Source organism: Microtus oregoni, unplaced genomic scaffold (assembly GCF_018167655.1).
Source record: "Microtus oregoni isolate MIOR12 unplaced genomic scaffold, Mior012 000008F_ref0000371, whole genome shotgun sequence".
NCBI classification, from domain to species: Eukaryota; Metazoa; Chordata; class Mammalia; order Rodentia; family Cricetidae; genus Microtus; species Microtus oregoni.
Genome location: NW_024543067.1, coordinates 32,949,309 through 32,974,310, shown reverse-complemented (window position 1 = coordinate 32,974,310; position 25,002 = coordinate 32,949,309). Strand labels below are relative to the sequence as shown.

The following is a 25,002-nucleotide window of genomic DNA, read 5'->3' as shown; positions in this document are numbered from 1 at the left end:
GAATAGAGCTAGGCAGGGGAAACTAAACTGAATGCAGGGAGAAAGAAGGCAGAGTCAGAGAGATGCCATGTAGATGCCAAAGGAGAAGGAGAAAGACACCGGAAACTTACCAGTAGGCCGCAGCCTCATGGTGATACGAAGACTACTAGAAATTGGTTAATTTAAGATGTAAGAGCTACCTAGAAATATGCCTGAACCGTTGGCCAAGCAGAGTTGTAATTAATATAGTTTCTGTGTGATTATTTGGATCTGGGCAACTGGGAAACCAAAGAACAGTCTCTGTTTACAGACCAGTGTATGTGATTTCTTCTGCCCTGTGAGTCTTGAATTCTAACTTACCATAGTCACAGCCAGGAAACAAGTCATTCGTTTATTAATTTGACAGTATCAGTGGGGTAGAGTCCTTGTTCTGCACTCTATGTTGGAGCAGTTTTGAACCCCACTAGCTTGTTGCACTCCTATATGCCAAAGAAATGTCAACAAAAGAGCTCTTCTATCCCTACAGAGGCAGACTGAGCACTTGCGGTGTCCTGGAGTACTTTCCTCACAAGGGAGCACCCACCCCATGGTGGAGCACTACCTCCATGCTAGGTTGCTCACCCTATGCTGGTGCACTCCCTCCGTGCTGGAGCACTGCTCGGGGTTTTGGGGAGGCAGTGATGAGCAAGATGATAGCTCTTTTCTTCTCAGAGTCGATACTAACAGAAATAAATCTTATTTAAACTAAAGAGGAATGCAAGTAGTTATCAAAAAACATATGAAAATGAAAAGCCGTGGTTCTATTCTTCTCAACATCAAGACTCCAATTAAAAGTTAGTCATGCTCTCCACAGAAGAATTGGCACACTTCCTTTCCTTGGGTTTAAGTTTCGTGGGTTTTTTGTGGGTTTTGCTGTTGGTTTTATTTGGTTTTGTTTTGTTTGTTTTGTTTTGTTTTTTGAGACAGGGTATCTCTGTATAACAGCCTTGGCAGTTCTGGAACTCACTCTGTAGACCAGGCTGGGCTTGAACTCACAAAGATCTGCCTGTCTCTGTCTCCCAAGTGCTAGGATTAAAGGCGTGCACCACTACTGCCTGGTGGGTTTAAGATTTAAGTAAAGATTGACAAAGTCTTTGGGCCTTACTCCAGGACTACCAAGAAAGACTTCAGAATGACACTTTGTACTTTGCCCCTCTCTAATGACATCAAGGCTGGTCGGTGTCCTTCTGGATAAACTAAAGAGACAGCTCTTCTCAGATGGTGTTGGGCGATTCTGGAAACACAGGATTTGGGAGCTTATTGTGGTCAGTACCGTAGATTTTAAGATGATACACTGGACTCCACGAATGGGAAGCTGAGGCCTGTTTCTGACCCTTCTACAGATGAGCTATGTAACTGTGAACATGACTGATGTCTCAGTGTGTCTCTGTCAAACCTCCTTGAGTTATGACAGACGTCTGTGTGTCTATTTTCACTTGTTGGATCCCTAAGTGCTTAGCACTTGTTCAGAATTTCCATATCCACTAGAATTATCATATTCTAAAACGATAGAGTTTGTTAGATTTGGTTTGATTCCATTTTTTGTGGGGTGTGTGTATGTTTGCGTGTGTGTGTGTGTGTGTGTGTGTGTGTGTGTGTGTGTAAGTGGAGGGACTGGATGTTTTGTTTGTTTGTTTTGAGATTTTGCTTTTCATTTTTTTAGGGGAGTGTTTTTGGGGTTTTTTGAGATAAGTATCTGGAAGTCACTATACAGTCTGACTGACTGCCTGAGCAATACAGTTGAATCTGCTTTCTTAGTACTGGTTATAGGTAGGCAACAAGGTTTTATTTGTTTTGGATAATATATATGCACTGTGCTGGTTAGTCTTATGTCAACGTGACATAAGCTAGAGTTATCTGAAAGGAGTTAACATGAATTGAGAAATACCTCCATAAGATCTGACTGTAAGGCATTTTCTTAATTAGTGATTGATAGAAAGGGCCCAGCCCATGTTGCCATCCCTGGTCTAGTGGTCCTGGGTTTTTATTGAGCAAGCCAGATTGAGCAAGGCAGATTGAGCAAGTCATGGGGAGCAAGCCAGTAAGCAGCACTCCTCCACGGCCTCCGCATCAGCTCCTGCCTCCAGGTTCCTGCCCTGTTTGAGCTCCTGTTCTGACTTCCTTCAGTGATGGACTCCAGTGTGGAAGTGTAAACCGGATAGACCCTTTCCTCCCCAGCTTGCTTTTGGGTCTGGTGTTTCATCACAGCTACAAAAACCCTGACTGAGACAAACAATATCATCTCTGAAATGACCTTAGTTATTTACGAGTTAAACCCACAGCTTCGCAGCTTCTTAAACAGCTGAGTCATTTGAGGAAGCAACGAAGCTGCACAGTGATGCAGGAATCCTTCCCGCCCCATCTTAGCCTTCTAAAACTGTCTCACTTTTGTATATTCACCAGAGCATCTCCTTGTGAAGCAGAGCTCCAGGAACTGATGGAACAAATTGACATCATGGTGAGCAACAAGAAGCTGGACTGGGAAAGGAAGATGCGGGCTTTAGAGACACGGTTAGACCTCCGGGATCAAGAGTTGGCCAATGCGCAGACTTGCTTGGACCAGAAAGGCCAGGAGGTACTGAGCACATGTCAGTAAAGAGTTCACACTCCACACTCATTTGTCACTTAAAACCCTGTCAGCACAGCTGGTGGTAAATGTGTGCTATCAAGTAGATGCAGAGAGTAAGTCAGGCACTCACTGATGGAGACGCTCACTACATCAGTGCTGCCAGTAAATTAAGCAGAATTTAAGGTACATGCGAAGTAAGAGTGTTTGGGAACAAAGGTAAAAAACGCTTTCGTCTCCCTCCATGGAGATCAAAGCTGTCCTTGTTCAGTAGAGTTCAGGAGTTTTCGCTGCCTCTGATCTGCTGGAAAGAATTCTGTGAACAAGAATATCGAGAGTTAATTGCCAAAGGAGAGTGCATTTGGTAAGTGTGTGTGCGTGTGCGTGTGTGTTCTCTTGTGTGTGAGGGTGTTCTTGGGTGTGTGTTCTTGGGGGGGGGGTATGCGTGGATGTGTGTGAGTGTGCATGTGTATGCATGTGTATGTATCGGTTGTGTGTTTTCATATGTGCATGGGTATGCATGGATGTGTATATATGGGTTGTATGTTCTCATATGTGCATGTCTATGCATGTGTATGTATGGGTTGTGTGTTCTCATATGTGCATGGGTAAGCATGGATGTATGTGCATGTGTAGGTTCTCATGTGTGTGTGTGTTCTAGTGTGCGTGTGTTGTCCTGTGTGCAGGGATGTGTGTGGGTGTGCAGTGTACACCCACAGTGCCCACTTAGAAAGGCTTCTTCCACTCCCATGGCTGCTCACTGCCGAGCTGGTGCTCATGGGAGAATGTGAGAGCCCGTAGACCCTGGGGTTGCAAAAAAGTATGCGCAAACCTACAGGTCTGGACTCCGGGAGAGGCATAAAGGGAAAGTTCTCCAGTCAGGAATCACATGACACAGAAGCGTCCATCAGCCACCTTCCGGCTCTGCGACTTCTAGATAGAACTTGGTTTGGACAAAGCTGAGGGCATTGGTGTCTCACAGGTGTGTGTGGCAGTGCTTTCCGTTGACAAGAAGGGCAGGTGCCCTGGTCCTGGAATATGCAAGGACCTGCAGTGGCACAGATATGTAATAGATGTCTCATCTGCATTTAAACAGGATAATTCAAATCCTTAACAAATCCTCTTAAACATTTTTTTTCTCGTTAATATGTTAGTTCCTCTAAAATGCAACTATTATCCATAGACTGCCAAACTGGTAAGGGATGGAACCTAACTGAAAGAAAAATCTTTGTGTTACTTTAGCAGAAGTTCTACATGAGTAACAGTGGCGCAGCCTCCCAAACAGATCATACAGGGTAAATTCTAAATCTTAATTTAAAGTGCAACAGTGCTAGCACACTTCCGTGCTGTCTTCGTACGTGGCAGTGGACCAGGCTAGAGGCGTGTGGTTTCTGAGAATGCAGTTATTAGCGGCTATTTTAAGAACTGCCAGACAAATATTTACTCTTGGCTCGGTGCAACTGTTTAACTTGGATTGCACTTTTCCTTTTTTAAGGTAAAATTCAGAAAAAGCTAATTTAAAGTTTGTTCTTCATGCAGGTGGGCTTACTTCGACAGAAGTTGGACAGTCTAGAAAAATGTAATTTAGTAATGACTCAGAACTATGAAGGGCAGCTACAGACCCTCAAAGCTCAAGTAAGAGAACCTACTAAATGTACCGTCACATATTTGGATACACGTTTGTTTGTTTTTTTGTTTGTTTGTTTGTTTGTTTTGAGATAGAGTTTCTCTGTAACTTTGGAGCAAGTCCTGGAACTAGCTCTTGTAGACCAGGCTGACCTTGAACTCACAGAGATCCTCCAGTCTCTGCCTCCCCTAGTGCTGGGATTAAAGGCGTGGTACCACCACCCTTCTGGCAACCTATAAAATTGTTAATTTTTTTTTAAAAAGTGTTTTGCACACAATGAAACATTCTTGTGTCTTCATTGCATATTTGTCTCTGGGTTTTAGTATCCTCTGTGTCCTGATTTGTCTCTCCTACTAGGCTGTCAACTCAGATACCATCTGCACTGCCTTCACTCTGACAGGGTACCAGACAGAAAACTTTCTGTCTCTCCAGAAGACAGAGATATTTTTAATGATTATTAGTTAAGAGACCCAGAAAAAAACCCACAAAATTATTTCCTATGTTTATTTCTGGGGATAGGGTTTCTTGCATAGCAGCCAAAAATACGGATGTTTGCTACTCTGAAGTAAGTGGTTGGAAGAACCAAGTTGGGCTACTGATGGGCCATTCATAGAAGCCAGTGCCTCTGTACGTGCCATGAGAGGTTACCAATTGCTTTGTCCCCATCACTGAGCTCCCCACTAGGCTTGCCTCAAGTCTTGTCCCCTACCACAGACGTCTCATAGGCAGGAGTCACCTCTGCATCATGGCCCAGGAGCTGCTGAGGTCCCTAACCTAGTAAAGGAGTCAGTAGGGAATGTGCTATGATTGGGAACTCCGCCCACCAATGCTTCTTGAAAAGCAAAGCTTTCATATGTAATAACCTAGTTAAAGGAGCCTGGAGCAGTCAATCCTCCTCCTTAAATATCTTTTTTAGAAGGGGGATTTAGGGGCTGGAGAGATGGCTCAGCGGTTAAGAGAGCTGGCTGCTCTTCCAGAGGTCCTGAGTTCAATTCCCAGCAACCACATGGTGGCTCACAACCATCTGAGATCTGGTACCCTCCTCTGGCATGTGGGCATACACGGAGGCAGAATGTTGTATATATAATAAATAAATAAATCTTTTTTTAAAAAAAAAAAGAAAAGAAAAGAAAGGGGATTTAGCCATTAAACATGGAAGAGGAAACATTTGAAGCCATTGCTTAACTGCTGTTACAAAATGTTTTGGACTAACCAGGTCTACATTTTGCCTGCAATTCAGGCATGTGCCACTAGAAGGCAGCTTGTACTGTGAAACTGCATAGTTTTCTGAGCTGAGACTAGCCGCATTAAAAATTTGAGGCAATCAATGTTGGCTTTTTTTCCTCCTACAAAGATAGCAACACAGGTCCAAATTCACTCTGACAGTTCAGTGTGGGGATGCCTGAATCTTCTGGAGAGGTAGGTTATCTGTGTTCTGCTGCCCTCCTAAGCACAGTTGAAAGCCCTGGACGTTGAAAGACAAAATGTGAACTTGGTAGAAAGTGGGGAGAAGAGACAGGTTGCTGGGGGAGCTTGAGAGCCAGCACAGGCCACCAGTGATTCTCCTGGGATTTGTTTCAGCCTGTCACACAGTCCAGACACAATAGTGGATGCAGACAGACAAGCAGTAGGCAGAGCTGGAGGAAATCCTGTCATCTGTAGCAGAAAGACCATAAAGCAGGAAGCCTACCAACACAAAAACTCAAAAATAGCCAAGTGCCACAGAAAAATAACTATGACCCCAGTCCACCAACAAACACTGAGTAGAAAACCCAGATTTCTACCCTCTCCCGGATAGAAATTCACTCCTAGGCCCCCTGCCTGAGTGGTGTCAAGAAGACCAAATGTGGATAAGTAATATATTACTAATGTCAAACCTCAGCCAGACCTCCCCAGTTCATGGAGCCTGGATTCTTAAACCGCTTTGTGGGTAGAGAATGAGGGGCCCCACCCCCACCCCCACCCACCGCTCCTGAGGGTGGTGTCAGAGGAAGCCTCATAAAGCAACAAGGTGACGATTCACCCCATCCCGCCTCTGCTGACGTCTGTCTGAGAAGCAGTAGTGGGTACCCATGCCCTCCAGTCACAGGGCAGTCAGCAAGACACTGTGAGGGTCCTCAAAACGCCCCTTCCTCTCAGCTACTATGAGGAGCACTTGCCCTCGGCACCTGACTTCTACTGTGGCCAGCATTAGCATGACCTTCCCTCTTCCCTGCTGCAACAAAGTCAGAACGCAGAGTTCTGAGACACAGTGTCCCCAAGTTTCCAGGTTCCTACAGGGAATCACTCACAATAGCAAAAACCAGATCTCAAGTGTAAATGAAGACCGGATCAGCAGATGTCAGTGGCAGTATTAGGATAATCTGACTAGGACATTGAGGCAGTGGTCATAAAGATGATTCAGTGAACATTTACAAACATGTTTGAAATCGCTAAAGATTATAACATTCTCACCAGGCAGTGGTGGCACACGCCTTTAATTCCAGCAATCTGGAGGCAGAGGAAGGCGGATCTCCATGAGTTCAAAGCCATTCTGATTTACAGAGTGAGTTCTAGGACAGACAATGATGCACAAAGAAACCCTGTCTCAAAACACGCACACACACACACACACACACACACACACACACACACTCTATTCTAATAAGCCCCAAAATTTGACCACAGAGTCACCAAGCTAAGTGAACTCAAACAAGAGGAACTCAAAGAAATATAGAAAAGACACAAACAACCCCAGAAGCATTTGAAAGAGACAAGTCTCAGCGAAGAGAAAAGCAACTTGGGTAGCGGCCACCTCTTGTGTGAAGGAGCAGAAAGGTCACAAATGATGAGAGAACAGGACTGTCAATTCTGGGATTCTGTTCCAAAGAAAATATACTTCAGAAGTGACGAAAAAAACGAAGGCACAGTCAGAGGGAAACTCCAGCCTTTGTTAGCAGTCACGTTATCCTAACACAGTGGCTACCAGGGGTCTTCACAAGCACCAGAAAAACATCTGGAATAAAATCCTGGGTCCCTGGCCACAGACTTTCCTTCTGCTCTTGAGTTTTGCTAATTGTTTGATTAAAAAAAAATAAATGCCTAGTGTAATTTCCAGTGTGTGCATCAAAAATATGTTATATTTTTGTTTATAAAAGAGTTGGGATGAAAAGAAAATAAGAATTCCACGTTTGAACTAGAGAAGTGTCAAATACCTGCAGACTACAGCAGGCTGTGCGCATACAGTCTGATGCCTGGAGAAAAGACTGGAAAAGATGTGGAGAGACACTCAAAACTATCCACAACTCACAGGGGAGCCTTAAAATCCCGTGAGCCACGGGATGACAGGAAAGTAAAACCAAAGCACAGGGTAGAGGAAGCCAGGAAACAAAACACAGGACGCCACGCTTAAATCGAGCATATCCGTAATTATATTAAACAAAAAAATGGCCCTAACCGTACAATTTAAAGAGTGCCAGATACATAAAAACAGGACCCAGCTCAATGAGCTGTTCAAGGAATTCCCTTCAAATATGATGATACAGGGAAGCCGAAAGCAAAAAAAAAAAAAAAAAAAAAAAAAAAAAAAAACAGACAAAACTCCAGTATGCTATGCTTAAGAAACTAAAGACGACTCGGTGGAAGAGATTAGCCCTTCGACAGACATGCAGAGACTGCTACCGAATGCACCAGAAGCTTGTGAGATAGACCCTGAGTCCGTCAGCAATGGCCTAGCAATCTCCATAGCCATCTCTGCACAGAAAGAGTCAATGTAAACTATGACCAGGGACTCTGATGTCCCCTCAGATGCTACAATATGAAGCTGTGGATGTACATGAAACACGAGCCACCTGTTACATCAACTGAGTTGTCAACACAAGATGGCATTGAGGAAAAGTGAGGAAAATGTGTGGGTTATTTCTGTTAGGCTGTTAGCTTTGCTGCCTACACACCCTTCAAACAAAACTGAACCAAACATTTACCAAGTGAGTCGTCAGCTCATGCCCAGCTCGGGAAGGCCCAGTTCCACTCACAGGAGCCATGCTCAGCCTCGGTGGCTGAGTTTTAATAGCAGGTGCCATCCTCACTAATCGGGACATATACGTTTTCCCGCACTTTCTAATCCTGACTTTCGGTTTGGAAAAGACGCGTGACAAAGGGCGGTTGGGAAGGCCAACTGGAAGTAACTGGTGCTATTTCCTGTCATTTACAGTTTTCTAAGCTAACCAATAACTTTGAAAAACTGAGGTTACACCAGATGAAGCAAAACCAAGTTCACCGAAAGGAAGCCTCCAGCAAAGAAGAAATACCCTTCGAGCTGAGCAGTTTGAACCAGAAGCTGGAGGTAAGCACACATTCCCAGTTCTTGTGTTCTGAAGACGGTGTGCTGAAGAAGTGGCCGTGGTCTCCAGGCACATGGCACCCGGTATGGCCTCTCAGGGCACCTTGTACTTCAGGCACTTTGTGAATTCAGAAATAACTATGATTTATAACACACACGCACACACATACTGGGAGAGCTGAAATAAACGAAAGTACAAAGACTCTTGCCACTGTTGAGTGAAATTGAAGGGCACCCTGGGGTCACTTAAATCGAATACCTAATAAATCTTTTAATGTCCATTTAAGTATTAGGAGAGCCTCAAAAGTGTTTTCAGAATAGGGCCTGATGTCCCAGCTTTTTTGTTTTTTTTGTTTGGTTTTCTTTAAAGGCCTAATGCCACTCCATTTAAGTTCTCCTGTGTGGCTGAGAATTTCTAAGATCCATCTCTGAAAAGAGACCTTTCTTCTCACCCTTTTAATGTTATAGCTTTAGCTAACACAAACCAGCTGTCATTCTTCCTGTGTAAGGGATGGTGTCTCCATGAGCTCCTGACATCTGGTTTGTTGGGCTGCAGCATGGTCTAGGGGTCACTTTCTCCTTAACCTTTGTGCTACTCTGTCCAGTTCCTTTCCTTCTCCTCAGGACCCAACCCCAGCCACCAGTCTCATTTTCTCCTACTCATGAACTCAGGACAACCCTGCATCTCCCAGGGACCAAAGTCAGAGACAGCACAGAGCTCTTAGGCCTTTCTCGTCCTTGCTGGTCTCCGTCTGGGTCTGTCTTTAGCCTCTCCTCCTGTCTCCTTGTCTTCAGACATCACCACCTTAGTCTGCTCTTTCTTTCTCACTCCTGCTTCAAAACATTTGTCAAAGCAGAGAGAATTGCAGTTTGAGATCCCAGCCCTGGAACTAGCAGTGGTGGTAGAAGGCCCACAGGTTCTATGCCTTGCTGGGTAAGATGGAGCTCCTCAGATACAAAGCCACTATCACCCAGCTAAAGGCATTCAAGGAAATTCTGACACCTACTCCTAGCCTCTCACAGGGGGACTACCTCTCAGGAGGTACTTAAACACAGACTCTGGAGAACTTACCCCTTCTTGACATGAAAGTCAGACAGAATATCCATTGTCCTCTTGGTTGGTCCTTTGTGGGCTTCTGGAGGGGACCCACATTCAAATACATGTTTCTGACAACACCTCAGGAATATGTTTATATTTACGCAAGAGTCTTGACTAAATACCGTGTAACTTGAAGGATTATAGGCATCCAACATAGCTGTTTTTCTTACGGCCATCTGGAAATAGGATGCAGGAGATAGCTTTCAAACAAGCACACACGATGCTATAGTAATAACATAGAGACGGTGTGTGCAGTGGGAGAACATCATGCTAATCACACAGATACCCTTACCCTGCTCGCTGACTACTATGACATTTAGGCCGTGTTAGCCTCAGAAGTTCCATCTCTGATCAGTGCATTAGGCCAGTGGGGCTGGGGGACAGCTCGGTCAGTGAAGTGCCTGTCTCACAAGCACGAAGACCTAAGCTCAAGCTCCCCCTAGGTCTAGAAGCTGGGCATAGTGGTGCACAGCTGTAATCCCAGCACCAAGGAGCCCGAAGCAGGTGGATCCCGGGGCACACTGACCAGTCGGCCTCATCTAATCACTACGTTCCAGGTCAAGAGAGACACAAAATCAAAACACAAAGGGGACTGCTCCGAGAAATACCACCTGAGACTGCCTATGCCCGCCTAATGCACACACACACACACACACACACACACACACACACCAGAAAAGTCTTTATAGTTGATACTGTAGGGGGATACACACACACACACACACACACACACACACTTTTATATTTAGATACATGCTGGCACATTTAGGGGTGAAAATGCATGCATTCAGAAAGTTCCCTTAAAAACTTCAAGAAATAAGAGCGAGAAATGAGAAAGACTGTTTTTGACTGTTAAGCTGTAAAGATCATGTGGTTTGGTTACTCTCCATTTTTATGTGAGTATGAAAAAAATCCTAATAAAGAGTTGAGGCCATTTTGTGATGTGTAGAATCGCTGACACGACACTCGGCACTGTTTCTCAGGGCTCAGAAGAAGGGTTCTTTTATAACAACCACCACTAAAAACTAACCCCAGTTATCACCAGAAACACTTGTTTTAATGACATAACCGACTGGCAACCTAGGTGGCTCAGGGAAGGCTTTGTAGTCATAAGAATTCCCTGTTGGGCTGGGTGACTTGCCCATTGCTGGCCTTCAGGGAGTCCCACATTGCTGACTACACCACGCTGACTGCCTAACCCTGAAAGCTGTACCTCTAGTAGCAAAGGAATTTGGACGGTTTGAGTACCCACGGTTCGTCTGTGACGCTGGTTAGCCACCCTAGACCGCAGCCATGCCTATGTTAGCCCTTATGAGCTAACGTGAATGCTACTGCCTCCCCCTAAAGCATTCTGGGGGCTATTTAAGATTATTTGTGGATGTTGAGTATGTTAAGATAAGTATATTTATGATCTAAAAAGTATTTTCTAAACTGGCCATGTGGGTCATACTGCTAATCTCAGCACTCGAGAGGTGAAGGCAGAAGGACTAGACAAGGCCAGCTTGGCTGAACAGTGAGACCCTATCTGAAACATTAAAAAAAGAAAGCATATTTGCTGTTTAAATCTTATTCCATTTTTGCTATTTTTCCCCAAAGAGTTATTTTTAAACTAAAAAAATAATTCCTAAAGTTAGCATACAAAATAATAGGTTTCCTCATGACATCGTCATAAATATTAAAATCACATTCTCAAAATCTAATTTGTGTTGATTTGTAAATGTTTTCATCCTCTATTTAGAAGCTAATTTTGTAGATGTGTAACTGTTGCTGAAGACTCATTCTTAATTTTTACATCATCGGGTGTCAAATCAGTCCATAGCTCTAAATGGACTGTCCCCATTGCCCTAGGAAATAGAGTTTGTCCTAAAGTGTGCTGTGCCTGCGTTTCCCCAGACACGTTCTCTCCACTTGATTCAGATTGCCCTTAATTCCTACAAAGTCTACTTCACTGCAGACCTCCTTCACTGATTAGAACTATGAAAAAAGTACTTAAATTCTTCTAAATATTCCTCAAAATCATTTCTGTGCAGGAAATATGAAAAGCTGTTTTTCTCATTCTAAGCAAGGTACAGTTTGCATCCTCAGAATCAACATGTTTCTTTACCAGGATAGCCCAGTCAGCCCCTCCAGCCATTTTCAAAACACCCTGGCCAAACACGCCATGTTCCAACTTGACATAGTAGAAAAAATATCCCCTTGGCTTTCCTGTGACAATCTTATTGTACTTGTGTACTGCAAAGGGCTTGTTTCTGTGTATGTGCTCCTCCTCTACTTTAGAAGTGGGGCAGGGGTTAGTCATGAAATAGGTCCAAACGAGGTGCTGTAAGCAGAGCTTAGAGTGTGAAGTCCTCCCTGCTAGCTTTCTAAAGCCTGGACAGAAGACACTGCAGTGCCCAGCACAGCCAGAAGAGAGGTGCAGACTGTCTTCTCTGACACCTCTGAAGCCGTGTCTGTCGCTCACAGTGCTGTATTGTGACATTATGCTCCACGCTGCCTGCGTTGAGTGGGCACTGTGTAGCTACGTGTGCTGTACCCAGCTAGTCCCACACTTTCTTCCCCAGCTCACACATGTGAATGAAGGCCAAGATGTGTTTTCTGTCCCCCAAGTCAGTTGATTTTAGCTTCCCCCTATACACAATGCCTTTGAAAAAGCCAGAGGCCAATAAAGCCAACATTAGCTCAGGCTACTACAGCAGAATGCAGAGGCTTGGTAGCTTAGACAAAGGGCCAACAGGTTGAGATTCAAACAATGACCTCCTCTTGGTTCAACAGCAGGAAATAGGGGAATGGGAGGAAATTCTTATCTTTGATTGGGTGTGTGTTCATGAGAATGCAAGCATGTGTAAAAGCCGGAAGTCAGCATCAGGGATCTTCCTCATCTCTTTTCTGTAAGTGGTAACTGCACATTGGTTTCCCAGCCACCCAGACCTGAATAATCACACAGAAACTATATTAATTACAATACTGTTTGGCCAATGGCTTAGGTGTCTTCCTAACTAGCTCTTATATCTTAAACTAACCCATGTCTATTAATCTGTGTGTCGCCATGAGGTTGTGGCTTACCAGTAAGGTTCCAGCATCTTTCTCCTTCATTAGCTACATGGCATCTCTGACTCTGCCTACTCTCTCTCTATATCTCTGCTCTGATTCCCACCTGGTTTCACTCTGATAAGCCATTGGCCAAAACAGCTTCTTTATTAACCAATGATTTAAAAAAAAACATATTCTTTGCACACAGAGGGGAAATCCCACATCATTTTCCCTTTTCTATCTAAATAATAAGGTTTTAACTTTAACATAATAAAATTACATATAACAAAACAGGTATCAAGCAAGAACTGGGAAGAGATTCTAGACACAAAAGAATAGAGTTAAGCACAGCTTCTTGGTAGCAGCATTTTCTTGGGTGGGCTCTGTTTGCAAGAGGCAAGTGCATCTTCTTTAAGAGAGGCTTCCTGACTCAGTGTTAGCAGGAGAAACTGAGTGGCTCCTTTAAGAAATGACTTTCTGGTTCGTGCTGGTGGCATGAATAGCTCTGAAGGTCCTGCACTTAACTGGGGTTTGTGAATAGCTTGCTACTAGTTGCTTAATGGCAACATAGACCCGCTGTGTTCCTGGATCTGGGGCAGTGAGCATGGCTCACAGAGCTGGCAGTGAACATAACTCCACCATGTTGGACAGGCCAGAGCCAACAGGCAGAGCCACGGAGTTGGTCCTAGACACTCCTACTTAGCATTTTTTTAAAAAGGTGCTCTTGGTCAGAAAATGATTATAGATACACAATAAGACAGATTCAAATGAAAAATACATCTGAATAAGTCACAGTGTTGGATAATGTACATGGACTTGAGAGAGAGAGAGATGAAAGTATACATATGGTCATAGATTAAAGGAAAAAGATAATAAAATAAATATTAAAAAGTAATAGAGTAAAAAAGTCATGTAAAGATGGAAAATACATATAGAATCTGGTTTATGTATATTATTGTGTTTTCTTTGAATTGTTTGACTACAGAGAGACATTTGATTCTGAGGGCTGCTAAACTAAACCAAAATATATATTTTAAAAGTACCTTGACTTTAAGATTTGAGTCTAAGGATGTGTTGCTTTGAAAAAGAGGTTCTGCTTTTGTTTCCACAGAGAATGAGAACCTGTGGATTCCTTCCAGAATAATGCAGTTTGAAGGAACAAGACCCCCGAAAGATCTCCATTTACATCTTTCTACTTAACTTTTCTGAGATAGGATCTCTCATTGAGACCCTATTTGGCTAGAATGGCTGGGCCAGTATCCTCATATCTCTGCCTTCCTAGCACTGGGTTATAGGTGGGCAAGGATGCACTTTCCAGAAATTTATACAATGGCTGGGAAAACTCAGGTCCTTGGACTTGCACAGAGAATGCTGTACCAGCTGAGCTGTCTCACAGACTCCTGGCTCTCTCTCTCTCTCTCTCTCTCTCTCTCTCTCTCTCTCTCTCTTCCTCCCTCCCTCCCTCTCTCCCTTTTCCTCTTTCTTTCTCTTTCTTTTTCTTCCCTCCTTCTTTCCTTTCTTTCTTCTCTCTCTCTCTCTCTCTCTCTCTCTCTCTCTCTCTGTGATTTTTTGAGACAGAAGAATTTCTCTCTGTAGCCCTGGCTGTCCTGGAACTCACTCTCTACATTAGGCTCATCTCAGACTAAGAAATCTGCCTGCCTCTGTGCTGGGATCAAAGGAGTGTGCCACCATGCTCAGCCTGACCCCTGATTTTCTTAATCTTTTATTACAAGGACACTAATTCAACCCACCCTAGCTCCAGGATCATAACTCAACAACCTCCCAGAGGCCCAACTTTCAATTTCAAAACAGTGAGCATAGGCTTCAACATATGTGATAAAAGATGCACAAACACTGAGTTCGTAGAACTTGATAAACGGACGTCTTCTAAAAGAACTATTTTATTTCTAATTATGGGGCTGCATACATGTGAATGCTGATGCTGCTGGTGGCCGATGCCCTGGGCCCAGATGGCCCTCAGCAAGAGTAGTACAGGCTCTTAATTGCTGAGCATCTCCTAGATCCACTTCTTAAGTGATGAAGGAAAATGTCCAGTGGCTACGCGTAGAGAATGAAGGGAAGAGAGACACACTTGAGAAGTGGATAGGTGCCAGCTGATGCCAATGATGGTTTGACTCTCCCTCGTCAGCACTCGACCTCTGCCATGCGAGAGATCTATGGTTTCAGTATGTTTCTATGTATGTTAAAAAATCCATAATTTCTTTTAAAAACTGAAATACGCAGGTTAAATACACCTATTCTGAAAATTTAACGTTCCCATATGCTCCAGAATCCCAGGCTTTCGAGCGCAGACACAATGTCACAAGTAATATGGATGGCCACAACATGGGTATATTAAACAGGGTACATACCATCACCTTTTGTCAGAGTACACACAGGGTGTGTGAAGCAGACGAGTGTGTGTTTAGACTTGGATGGCATCAACAAGGCATCTCATTATAAACATGCAAATAAACATCTGAAATAAAACCCCCTGGTCCAAGTGGTTCAGAGGCAGGACACAGAACCTGTAGCAATCGGTCAATGTGTAATCCCGTCATGTTCTTGCTTGCTATCCTAAAAGGTAAAGAATATACTTGCTTTTTTTTTCTCCTAATGAAGATGCATGAAGAAAAAAAGCCCTGTTCACTGTACTTTTAGTGAATAATCCTTTTCTATTTGTTTATCTCTCCCTTCCCCATTCCAAAGGAATTTAGAGCGAAGTCAAGGGAATGGGACAAACAGGAGATCCTCTACCAGACTCACCTAGTATCTTTGGATGCTCAACAAAAATTACTATCTGAAAAATGCAATCAATTTCAGGTAAACTATTGTCTAAATTGGAAATTATAATTAGAGATTAATTACTGCCATCCTTGTATTCAGTATAGAATCTACTTACTCATGGAAATGTGAACTGAGGGCCAGCAGCCATCGTGGGTCTGGTGACAGTTCAACTATGTGCATGAGCCCCTTGCGACCATGGTCTCAGGCTGTGGCCGAAAGTCTGCTGCTGTTACATCTTTAGACAACATACGCCTTTATCCCTGTGTCAGCATTACAGCTCGGGTGGAAAGGTATCCTAGCAGCCAGGAGCCAAAGAGTACTACAAAGTCACACTGCACAACAATCCTCACACATGAGATTTGTCGGGAGGAAAAACAGAAACAGGGATGGCTGCCTCTGCTAGGGTGGGAAACAGCAGCGAACAGAACAAGATGCAGGGCTCATACAGAGTTCCTTGGGAAAGGGGTGGAGCTTTCCAGAATGGAGATTGGTGGGATTTGGTGTACAGAGATTGGGTTTATTACTCTGTAGGGTGGGGTCAGGGTCCAGCAGTTAGGGTAGTTAGAGTGTTCTGTGGGTGGAATCTGGCAGTTAGAAATCTTCAGGGGAGGGGCCTGGGTGGCTCAAGACACTTAGACCCTGCACTTGGGGTCCAAAGGCAGGAGGGTCTTGAGTTTGAGGCAAGCCTGCAGCATATAACAGGATTCTGACTCACAAACAACAACAGCAACAAAACAAAAGCAAAACAAAGTATATGTGTATATGGTTTGTGTGACATGTCCTTACCCATGGTAGGATATGTCTCTATGGTTTGTGTGACATGTCCTTACCCACGGTAGGATATGTGTACATGGTTTGTCTGACATATCCTTACCCACAGTAGGATATGTGTACATGGTTTGTCTGACATATCCTTACCCACGGTAGGTTATGTCTCTATGATTTGTGTGACATGTCCTTACCCACGGTAGGATATGTCTCTATGATTTGTGTGACATGTCCTTACCCACGGTAGGATATGTCTCTATGGTTTGTGTGACATGTCCTTACCCATGGTAGGATATGTCTCTATGGTTTGTGTGACATGTCCTTACCCACGGTAGGATATGTGTACATGGTTTGTCTGACATATCCTTACCCACGGTAGGTTATGTCTCTATGGTTTGTCTGACATATCCTTACCCACGGTAGGTTATGTCTCTATGATTTGTGTGACATGTCCTTACCCACGGTAGGATATGTCTCTATGATTTGTGTGACATGTCCTTACCCACGGTAGGATATGTCTCTATGGTTTGTGTGACATGTCCTTACCCACGGTAGGATGTCTTTATGGTTTGTGTGACATGTCCTTACCCATGGTAGGATGTCTTTATGGTTTGTCTGACATGTCCTTACTCACCGGTAGGCTGGGCATGTCCTCATTTTACTTTCCCCTTCAGCATTCCCCCATGCTCAGTGTGTTCTGCTGTGTCACTAGCTTGACCTATTGATATGTAGGTTTTACACATTAGGAATTACCAATAACAGTTATGTGTTGGCAACTGCTTTTCCCCCTCAATCTGTTTCTGGTTTTTATTTCTTTATCATGATTATGCAGTTGAATTAACATTTTTCTTTTATTATAGCTTCTAGATTTTCTTTCTTGATTAATACCAGACCCCTTCCCTACTCCAAAATTATGCAAATACATTTTCTCCTCATATCATCTGAAATCGAGATTATAAACAAGCATAATGCTATACTGCACAAGCCAAGCTTAGTACTGACAGATATCTTTACTAATTTCTTTACTTCTCTGACTGCATGGAAGCTTAAATATGATATTCACTGCTTCGTTTACTTGATTATTATATTTCTCAGAAACAGGCACAAAATTACCAAACTCAGCTAAATGGTAAGAAGCAATGCCCAGAGGACAGCAGCCCTGAGATTCCTCGTCTGGTGTGTGAATCAGATCCTGGCTGTGAAGCCAGCCAGAGAGATGAGTTTATTATTGAAAAGTTAAAGTCGGCGGTGAGTGAAATAGCATTGAGCAGGAACAAGTTACAGGATGAAAACCAGAAGCTGCTACAAGAACTGAAGATGTACCAGAGGCAATGCCAGGTGAGGGTCTGCGCCAGAGGCGGTGCCAGGCCAGGGTGTGCGCCAGGGGCGGTGCCAGGCCAGGGTGTGCGCCAAGGGCGGTGTCAGGCCAGGGTCTGCACCAGGGGCGGTGCCAGGCGAGGGTCTGCGCCAGGGGCGGTGCCAGGCTAGGGTCTTTGCTTTTAGCTTCATTTCCAGCTGTTGTTGATGAGCTGCACAGATGCTGGCTTGACAGGGATAAGGGCACTTATACACAGCTTCCTGTTGTACTGTCAACTCAGGTCAGAGCTCCCCTCCATAGTACTTCTCCCTGGAGTAAATGCAGTAATCTCATGGGTATGTTAGCCTCTGGAGTCTTTTAGTAGCACCCTGGCAATGTGTATTTTTACCAGTGCAATGGAACAGCTCCCTGTCAATGGCATGGAGCTGCTCTAACTCTTTGTTGGGACCTCCACATGGTAGTCCACTCCCATCACTGTAGCAAAGCACTCTGGGTAGACCATGATGATGAACTGATTCCTTTAGGCTAACGGTTTGGGAGTGGCCTGAGTACTTCAGGCTTGTGGTGGGGCAGAACATCACGGTAGGGTAGCAGGGTAAACTAAAACCTCATGGCCCACAAGCAAAGGGGAAGAAGGACAGACTGGGGTGTCCACTGGACCCCATCTCCCAAGGGTCCAACCACCTGGCCCATAGAAACTCTTTGGGCCTGTCGGTGTCTGACCACCGTACTTGGTCATAAGCCTCTGTGGAACAGTCTTCTGGAACTGAAGGTCTTGGTGACACCATCAGATCGATAGATTTGTAGATCTATAACCAACTTGGTCTTCCTTAAGCCAACTTTTTCTTTCTTTCTATTTTTTTGTAATTAGCAGGGGCATTGGCAACAGCACCTTCAGAACCAGCGCTTGCTATCCCATCATCATCTCGTACTCGTGCGAATTCAGACACTTGAGACAGCCTCGCCAGGCTCTCTCTGCTTCTAACCCTCCTTTCCCACCTCTAAATGTTGTTTCTACCGCTTTCTTCATTCAGTTCACCCATCTCTCGGTTCCTCTCATCTCTCCGTGTCCTGAAGCTCACTACCTGGGTAGACCCCTGTTTCTCTGGGAGATTCTGTCCCAGTAGCTTCTGCTCTCCAGTTCTCAGGGTCGTTTCCTGGGCCTGGGCCAGCTCCTCCGTCCCCACACTGCTGCATCACCACGGTACTGCCCTTCCCATGTCCTCTCCACTGTGTTTGGGAGGGGACAGAGCACATGGCTCCCGCGTTCTCTCTCTCAGGATGTTTCTAAGAGACCTGCATCTCCCCCATCTTGAACTCCAGCTATGTCTGGTGAAAGATATTATTTTAACATTAACTTGACAGATGTAAACAAATAAACCAGATTGAACTGAAAACACTAGACACCGGAACCAGGCGTCCTCCAGACACAGGACAAGTGTGGTGGCATCTTCCCTGATTCTGTCATAGTCTAAGATGAATCCTTCTCTTCCTGGAGCTTGGCCAGGCTCTCCCAGCACTCAGCTTGCTACTTACCCACCTGCCTGTGAGAACAATTTGCACAGCTGCGGGCTCCAGCAGGATTCTCTCCTTCTCTGGGATCGGACATTGGTCCTACCTTCTGTTTAAAGACAACGAGAGCACACATTTCAGTGCTGCCTTCACAGGTGGAGCCTGTACCGAGATCCCACACAATGAATAAGCAGATTATTTTCCTAGATCCTTCCAAAATATTCTGCCCTGGGCTTCAGTTCACACTGCATGGACTGAAGAACTGTTTTGTCTCTTGTTGGGGGCATTTTAGCTCTGGTCTCTGCAAGTCTGTTCCCCTCAGTGCTTGCTAAGTGGCTAGGGACAGACATGAGGATCCAAAGAGCTTTGCTCGCCAGACTGTCTGGCTGAATAGTGAGCTCCAGGCTCAGCAACAACAAAACAAAACAAAACAAAAATAAATCTCCCTTTCTCAATAAAATAAAGCTAGGTGGAGAGCAAAAGTGATGCTCAGGGTCCACCTCTGTCCTCGTCACTCACGCATGTGCACTCCCACACCACAGGCAGGCAAGGCACACGCACTCATGCACACACACGCACACACAAATTACATGTATTAAATAAGGCAAACTCTTCGGACCTTATTTGGAACATGCTCAAGAGGAAAAAGTATCTGTTTTCCTAGAAAATTTATTTTTGAAAATTGAAAAGTAAGTTGGCTCAAAAGTTCCAGTTTCTCTTTGGAAAAAAGCACCAAGACTCCTGTGTTTTCCTTTCTTCTGTTTCCTCCTCCCTGTTTCATTCCCAGGTGTCACTTGCGCCCTGTCCTTGCGCTTTCTGTTGAATGCTGAGAGCCCATTGCTTAGGTGTGTCAGCTGATTTGAAGGTTTAAAATCACTGCCCCTCTCAGAGCATTAGACAGTTCCTAACTAGCCAGATGGGCCTCGGGTTTGTTCTACAAAAATCTGCATTGTACCAAATAAGGATTAGTAGAGGTAAATAATACAAGAACCATAACGTGCAATTGCAAAAACAACGGCCCTCCCTTCTCAGTCACCTGACAGAATGCTCCACATCTTGCGTGTAAATGCAGAAAGACAGCAATCCTTATCTAAGCTGCTGTCATTTAATGTGTTACAGTAATTCTGCTACCAGCTGTGTCTGCACCTCCTGGAGGCACGCACATCATTGTCTTTCTGCAACCTTGAGAGGTGCCCTAGCACACACCTCATGTTTATTTACATCCTACAAGCCCTCTGCTTTTAAGTGTCCACTAGCGATTAATGACAAAGATAAGTGACTCTGTCTTTCAAACATCTCTGCTGGGAAAGTTAACTTCTCGTTTGCTTGTTAATGCATCACTGAGAGCTAGAGCAGCACCATGCAAAAGAAGGATAACCCAAGCATAGGTCTAGCTGAAATTCTGGAGTGTTTGTTATTGTTCTTTGCTTTGCTTCATTGATTTGTTTTTTGAGAAAGGGTCTTGTGTAGCCCAGGCTGCCCTTAAACTCCCTATATAGCCTGAGGTGATCATGAGCTTTTCCTCCTCCACTTCCTGAACTGGGAGTTTGGGTGCACACCACCACACTCTGTTTCTGCTGTGCTAAGGACAGAAGCCAGGGCTTCGTGCACACTGGATAAAGCCCTGTACCAGCTGAGCCCCAGCCTTGGCTGAAATTGTCTTGTAGTCACATTAAAAACTAGAGAGAAATGAGTAAATTGATGTAAGTAGTATGTATATCAAATCATTGTCATCTAAGATGTAATCAAAATGTGAAAATTGTTAATGAGATATATTACAGCTTTTATACTAAGTCATCAAGAATCTGTGTATGTGTGACACCTACAACACACCTACATTTCATTGCTAGATGCCTGATCTATGTTTGGTTTTCATAAAATGTCAAAATTAAAGGGAGTTTCGAGCACTCAGATTGCTCCAGACAAGCTTGAAAATGTCCCAGTGCAGTCATTTCCCCAGATGTTTGACACATGGACAAATAATTGATTTGACTTTCATGCAAAATTGTACCAATTTCAAAACGATCTCCTAGTTTTAAAAATCCATTAATTCTCATGTCGACTCAGGCTTATTGAATCCAAAGCAAGAAGATAGAAGTTCTAGATTTGTCAATATCAACAAATTCTCCTGATTGTTCTTACACCATTTGCATTATTCTGCCAGCTACAGTCTATTTTGCCTCTTTATCTGTCAAATCATTATTTCCAACTTGTTCAATGTCTGCCTTAGTTTACATTCTTGCACCTGTGGTGCAGGATCTTTGCACAGCGGGCTTCTCCTGGGTACTCATCACCACAGGGCATGTTTTCAAGAAACAGAGCAGACCACTCCCATCACCCTGCCACCTCAGGTCACCAGCCTAGAGTGGGAACTGTCCCACTTCTCTCCCCCAAGAAAGACACGCCCACTCTCTGTTTGCTATTCATGTTCCATGGTGGGAATTCCACAAAGTAGTGTCCAGGCTGTCCCTTCTTCACCTGCATAACATAGCAGGTGGCTTTTGCATTAAGGTAAATTGCTTTTTTACTGTAGAATTAATTGTTTCACTCTTCTTTAATTTTTGAAATTTTAACTCTACCTGAAAAATCCCCACTTTTCAAAACAGAGAATATCTAAACTTATCTCATAAGACATCATTTTGAATGTGTTTTTCAACTCATTTCTGAGTCACCAGAAATGTGTGTGGCTAAGTATTGCAATCAGCTTTTTCCCAAACCCAGGCCCTTGGAAAAGAATTGTAACTGAAATCTTTTGTTTTAAGGAAACTTCCTAAGCACTCCCATCAGTAAAGAGGACTCACTGCTCATGACTGCCGAAAAGCAGAGTTAGCCCACAATGTGTACCGACTGATGGAAGGAAACTCAGAATGTGGTATAGCCACGAATGGGAGATAATTCAGCCATCAATAGGAATAGATGTAGTTCAGCGTGGTGAACCTGGGGAACTTGCCAGAGGAAAGAACCCAGCCACAGGAGCCACTCACTGCATGGCTCCTCGGTTTCCTGCCAGCACTGTGCGGCAGCTCATCCCACAAGCCGTGCTCACGCCTGCAATGGGATCATCTGCCCTGTCAGTGATGCCAAGGCCTGTCTGTAACCCCACTTCCGACACCTCCTCCCTTCCCCAACACTCAGCCAGGCTCTGAAGCTCCCCATCCACCCAAATGCAGAACCTCCTCCGTCCGTTTGTTCTTCACTCCTGTGCCAGGAGGAGGCTGGTGTCCTGCAGGTTCTCTCTCCCACCGGCTGAGGAGCCTCGGCCACTGCCCTTGCCCTTTCTCTCCTGTCCACATCTCCACATCTCTGCTCCACTTCTGAACTGTGCAGGCCTTGCACAGACAGGCCCAGGGGGTCACTGCTATTCCTAGATACTTGAGCAAAGCTTGACTGTCATGGGCTGGAGAACACCAAGGCTCCTAACTCATGGCATTGGCAGCTTTGGCGGGAAAGCTGAGTCCCGGCTTTGGTCGTGAGATTATCTGTCATTTACTTCCTGTTCATCATTAATCAGAAAGTAGCAGCATTGATTAGAGTTCACACTTTGTGCTTTATTCAAACTGCATAGCTTCAGGTTTGCACGGTGTCACCACTTTGAGGTGGCTTGGTCATTTGTTCTTTGTCTTTGTCCAGGCCCGTGAGCTCTCTGAGGGTGACTAGCATCTGCCCTCACAGTATGTAGGAGCTCACTGAGGACTTGTCCAGTGAGTGAAAGGAATTCTGTAAGACAGAGGAAGCAAAAGAGGAAACATGCCTTACTTAAAATTAAGTACATTGATTTTTAAGCATCAATTTTTAATTTTTAAATTATTTAATAGTTTCATAATGTATATGGTGAATTTTAGCCATTTTCACCACCATTATCTTCTCCCAGAACCCACCTCCCCCACTGTATCCCTCCTTCTTCTGAACGGGTCCTCTCCCTACTGTCATGTGTGTGAATATGACTGCATTCAAGCATGTGTGTGTGTGTGAGAGAGAGAGTGTGTGTGTGTGAGAGAGAGAGAGTGTGTGTGTGTGTGTGAGAGTGTGTGTATTTGAGAGAGAGAGTGTGTGTGTGTGAGTGTGTGTGTGAGAGAGAGTGTGTGTGTGTGAGTGTATGTGTGTGTGAGAGAGAGAGTGTGTGTGTGTGAGTGTGTGTGAGACTGAGTGTGTGCGAGCGTGTGCAAGTGTGTGTATGAGAGAGAATTGTATGTGAGAGTGTGTAAGTGTGAGAATGTGTGTGTGCAATTATGTGTGTGGTATGTGCATGAGTGTGTGAGTGTATGAGTGACAGAGTGTCTGTGTGTATGTATGTGTGTGAGAGTATGAAAGTGTAGTGTGTGTGTGTGCGTGTGAGTGGGGGAGGTGACCTTGTGGGTGTCACTAGGATTGCTTCCATGGGTGTGGACGTACATACTATAACATGGCACCTTCCCTGTGGCTACATCATGGAAGACAAGGACTTGCCTTTCCCCAGAAGCCATCACTACCCATAGCTTCCCTAGGAGGAGTGGGTCCTCAAGAGCCCTCTCTCCCCAGATGGGATGCTGACAGGCCCTGTCTTACACAGTTAGCCACAGCTGCCGTGAGTTCGTGAGCACAGCCGCCAGGCCATGTGCACTACACATCATGTCAAACACTCCTTGTCCAGAGCCCCCCATTTAAAGCTGAGCCCACGGTCACTTATTCTCAGCATTTTGACCAGTCCGAGTTAACCACTGCCCACTGCAAAAAGAAGCTTCTCTGACCAAGGCCGAGAACACCACTGACTTATGGATATAAACAAATATTCAGAAGGCACTTTAACATGTTTGGTCAGCAAAGTAACAACAGCAGCTTCTCCCTGGGCCTTGTGATCTCCCCACCATCCCAGATATGAGTTGCCTCCTGTGGAGCAAGCCCCAGATCCAATCAGAATGGGACTGGTTGTCTCCATAGCATCTGTACCACTATTGCACCAGCAGGCACATGTTGCTTGGCATGTTGGTGCCATGCAGGGTCTCCCGCTGGGTAATACCACTGCCTAGTTGTCTCGCACAGCAGCCCGCATAGTATATTCTGGCACTATGCAAGCTGCCCTGCAGGGAGGGAGCTATCAGCTTGATCTCCCCGGGTCTTACAACCAGTATTTCAGCGGTAGGGTCTGATGGACCAAGAGCAATGGTGATGTCCTGTATTGTTTTGAGGGCTAGATGTTAGTTCTTAATGTATCATGCATCGTACTTCTAACATGAACGTCAAAAATTTTTAATGCAGGCCATGGAAGCAGGACTGTCAGAGGTGAAGAATGAGCTACAGTCACGTGATGATCTTCTGAGGATTATAGAAATGGAAAGACTGCACTTGCACAGGGAGCTGCTGAAAATGGGAGAATTCCAGACTGCTCACGATAACAGGAAAAGGTACAGCACTCACCTAAGAGTAACTTTCCCAAGCCAGGCTGTGTGTGTGTGCATTCGAAGGCTTCATATTTGAACAAAGTTTATTTGAATTATCGTGCAGTCTTGAGGATATCAATAGAAAAACAGTGTAGACCTGGTGTTTAATTATAAATTTTCAGGGAAATGAGATTTACTCTTTTATTGTCTCTGCCTTGGTCGCCTATAAGCCTGACGCTAGTTTTCCTCTTGCTGAGGAAATGGTGTGGTAACTTTGCACTCCCGACCTGCAGCTCCACAGACAGAGCTAGTGCATGTCCTGGAGGCATGACTCAATGCCTAGACAGCTTGCTACTCTTCCAGAGGACCTTAGGCCAGTTCCCAGCATCTAGATCAGGTGGCTCATAAACCCATAGCTGCAGCTCCAGGGGCCCTGGCGCCTCTGTCCTCTGAGGGCCCCTGTGCTCATGTGCACACACATACATACACGTAATTTAAAAGTTTTTCCTCCTTAAGAGCAGACATGTATCGTGGCTTTCACAGTCACCCAATGGAGGTCTTCTGAGAATTCTCGGTGCTTGAGGTTCTGAAGAGATGGT

The 25,002-nt window shown here is 44.7% G+C and overlaps 1 protein-coding gene across 1 annotated transcript in view; it reads left to right on the top strand.

The window, feature by feature from the left end:
• The window catches only part of Deup1 (deuterosome assembly protein 1), a 68,163-nt gene that overhangs the window by 15,075 nt on the left and 28,086 nt on the right, over positions 1-25,002 (top strand). The window contains exons 3-8 of the mRNA XM_041657685.1: positions 2,422-2,593; positions 4,124-4,219; positions 8,404-8,535; positions 15,371-15,484; positions 17,312-17,554; positions 24,282-24,427. Coding sequence (XP_041513619.1) covers positions 2,422-2,593; positions 4,124-4,219; positions 8,404-8,535; positions 15,371-15,484; positions 17,312-17,554; positions 24,282-24,427 — 903 coding nt within the window. The remainder of the gene's footprint in view (positions 1-2,421; positions 2,594-4,123; positions 4,220-8,403; positions 8,536-15,370; positions 15,485-17,311; positions 17,555-24,281; positions 24,428-25,002) is intronic.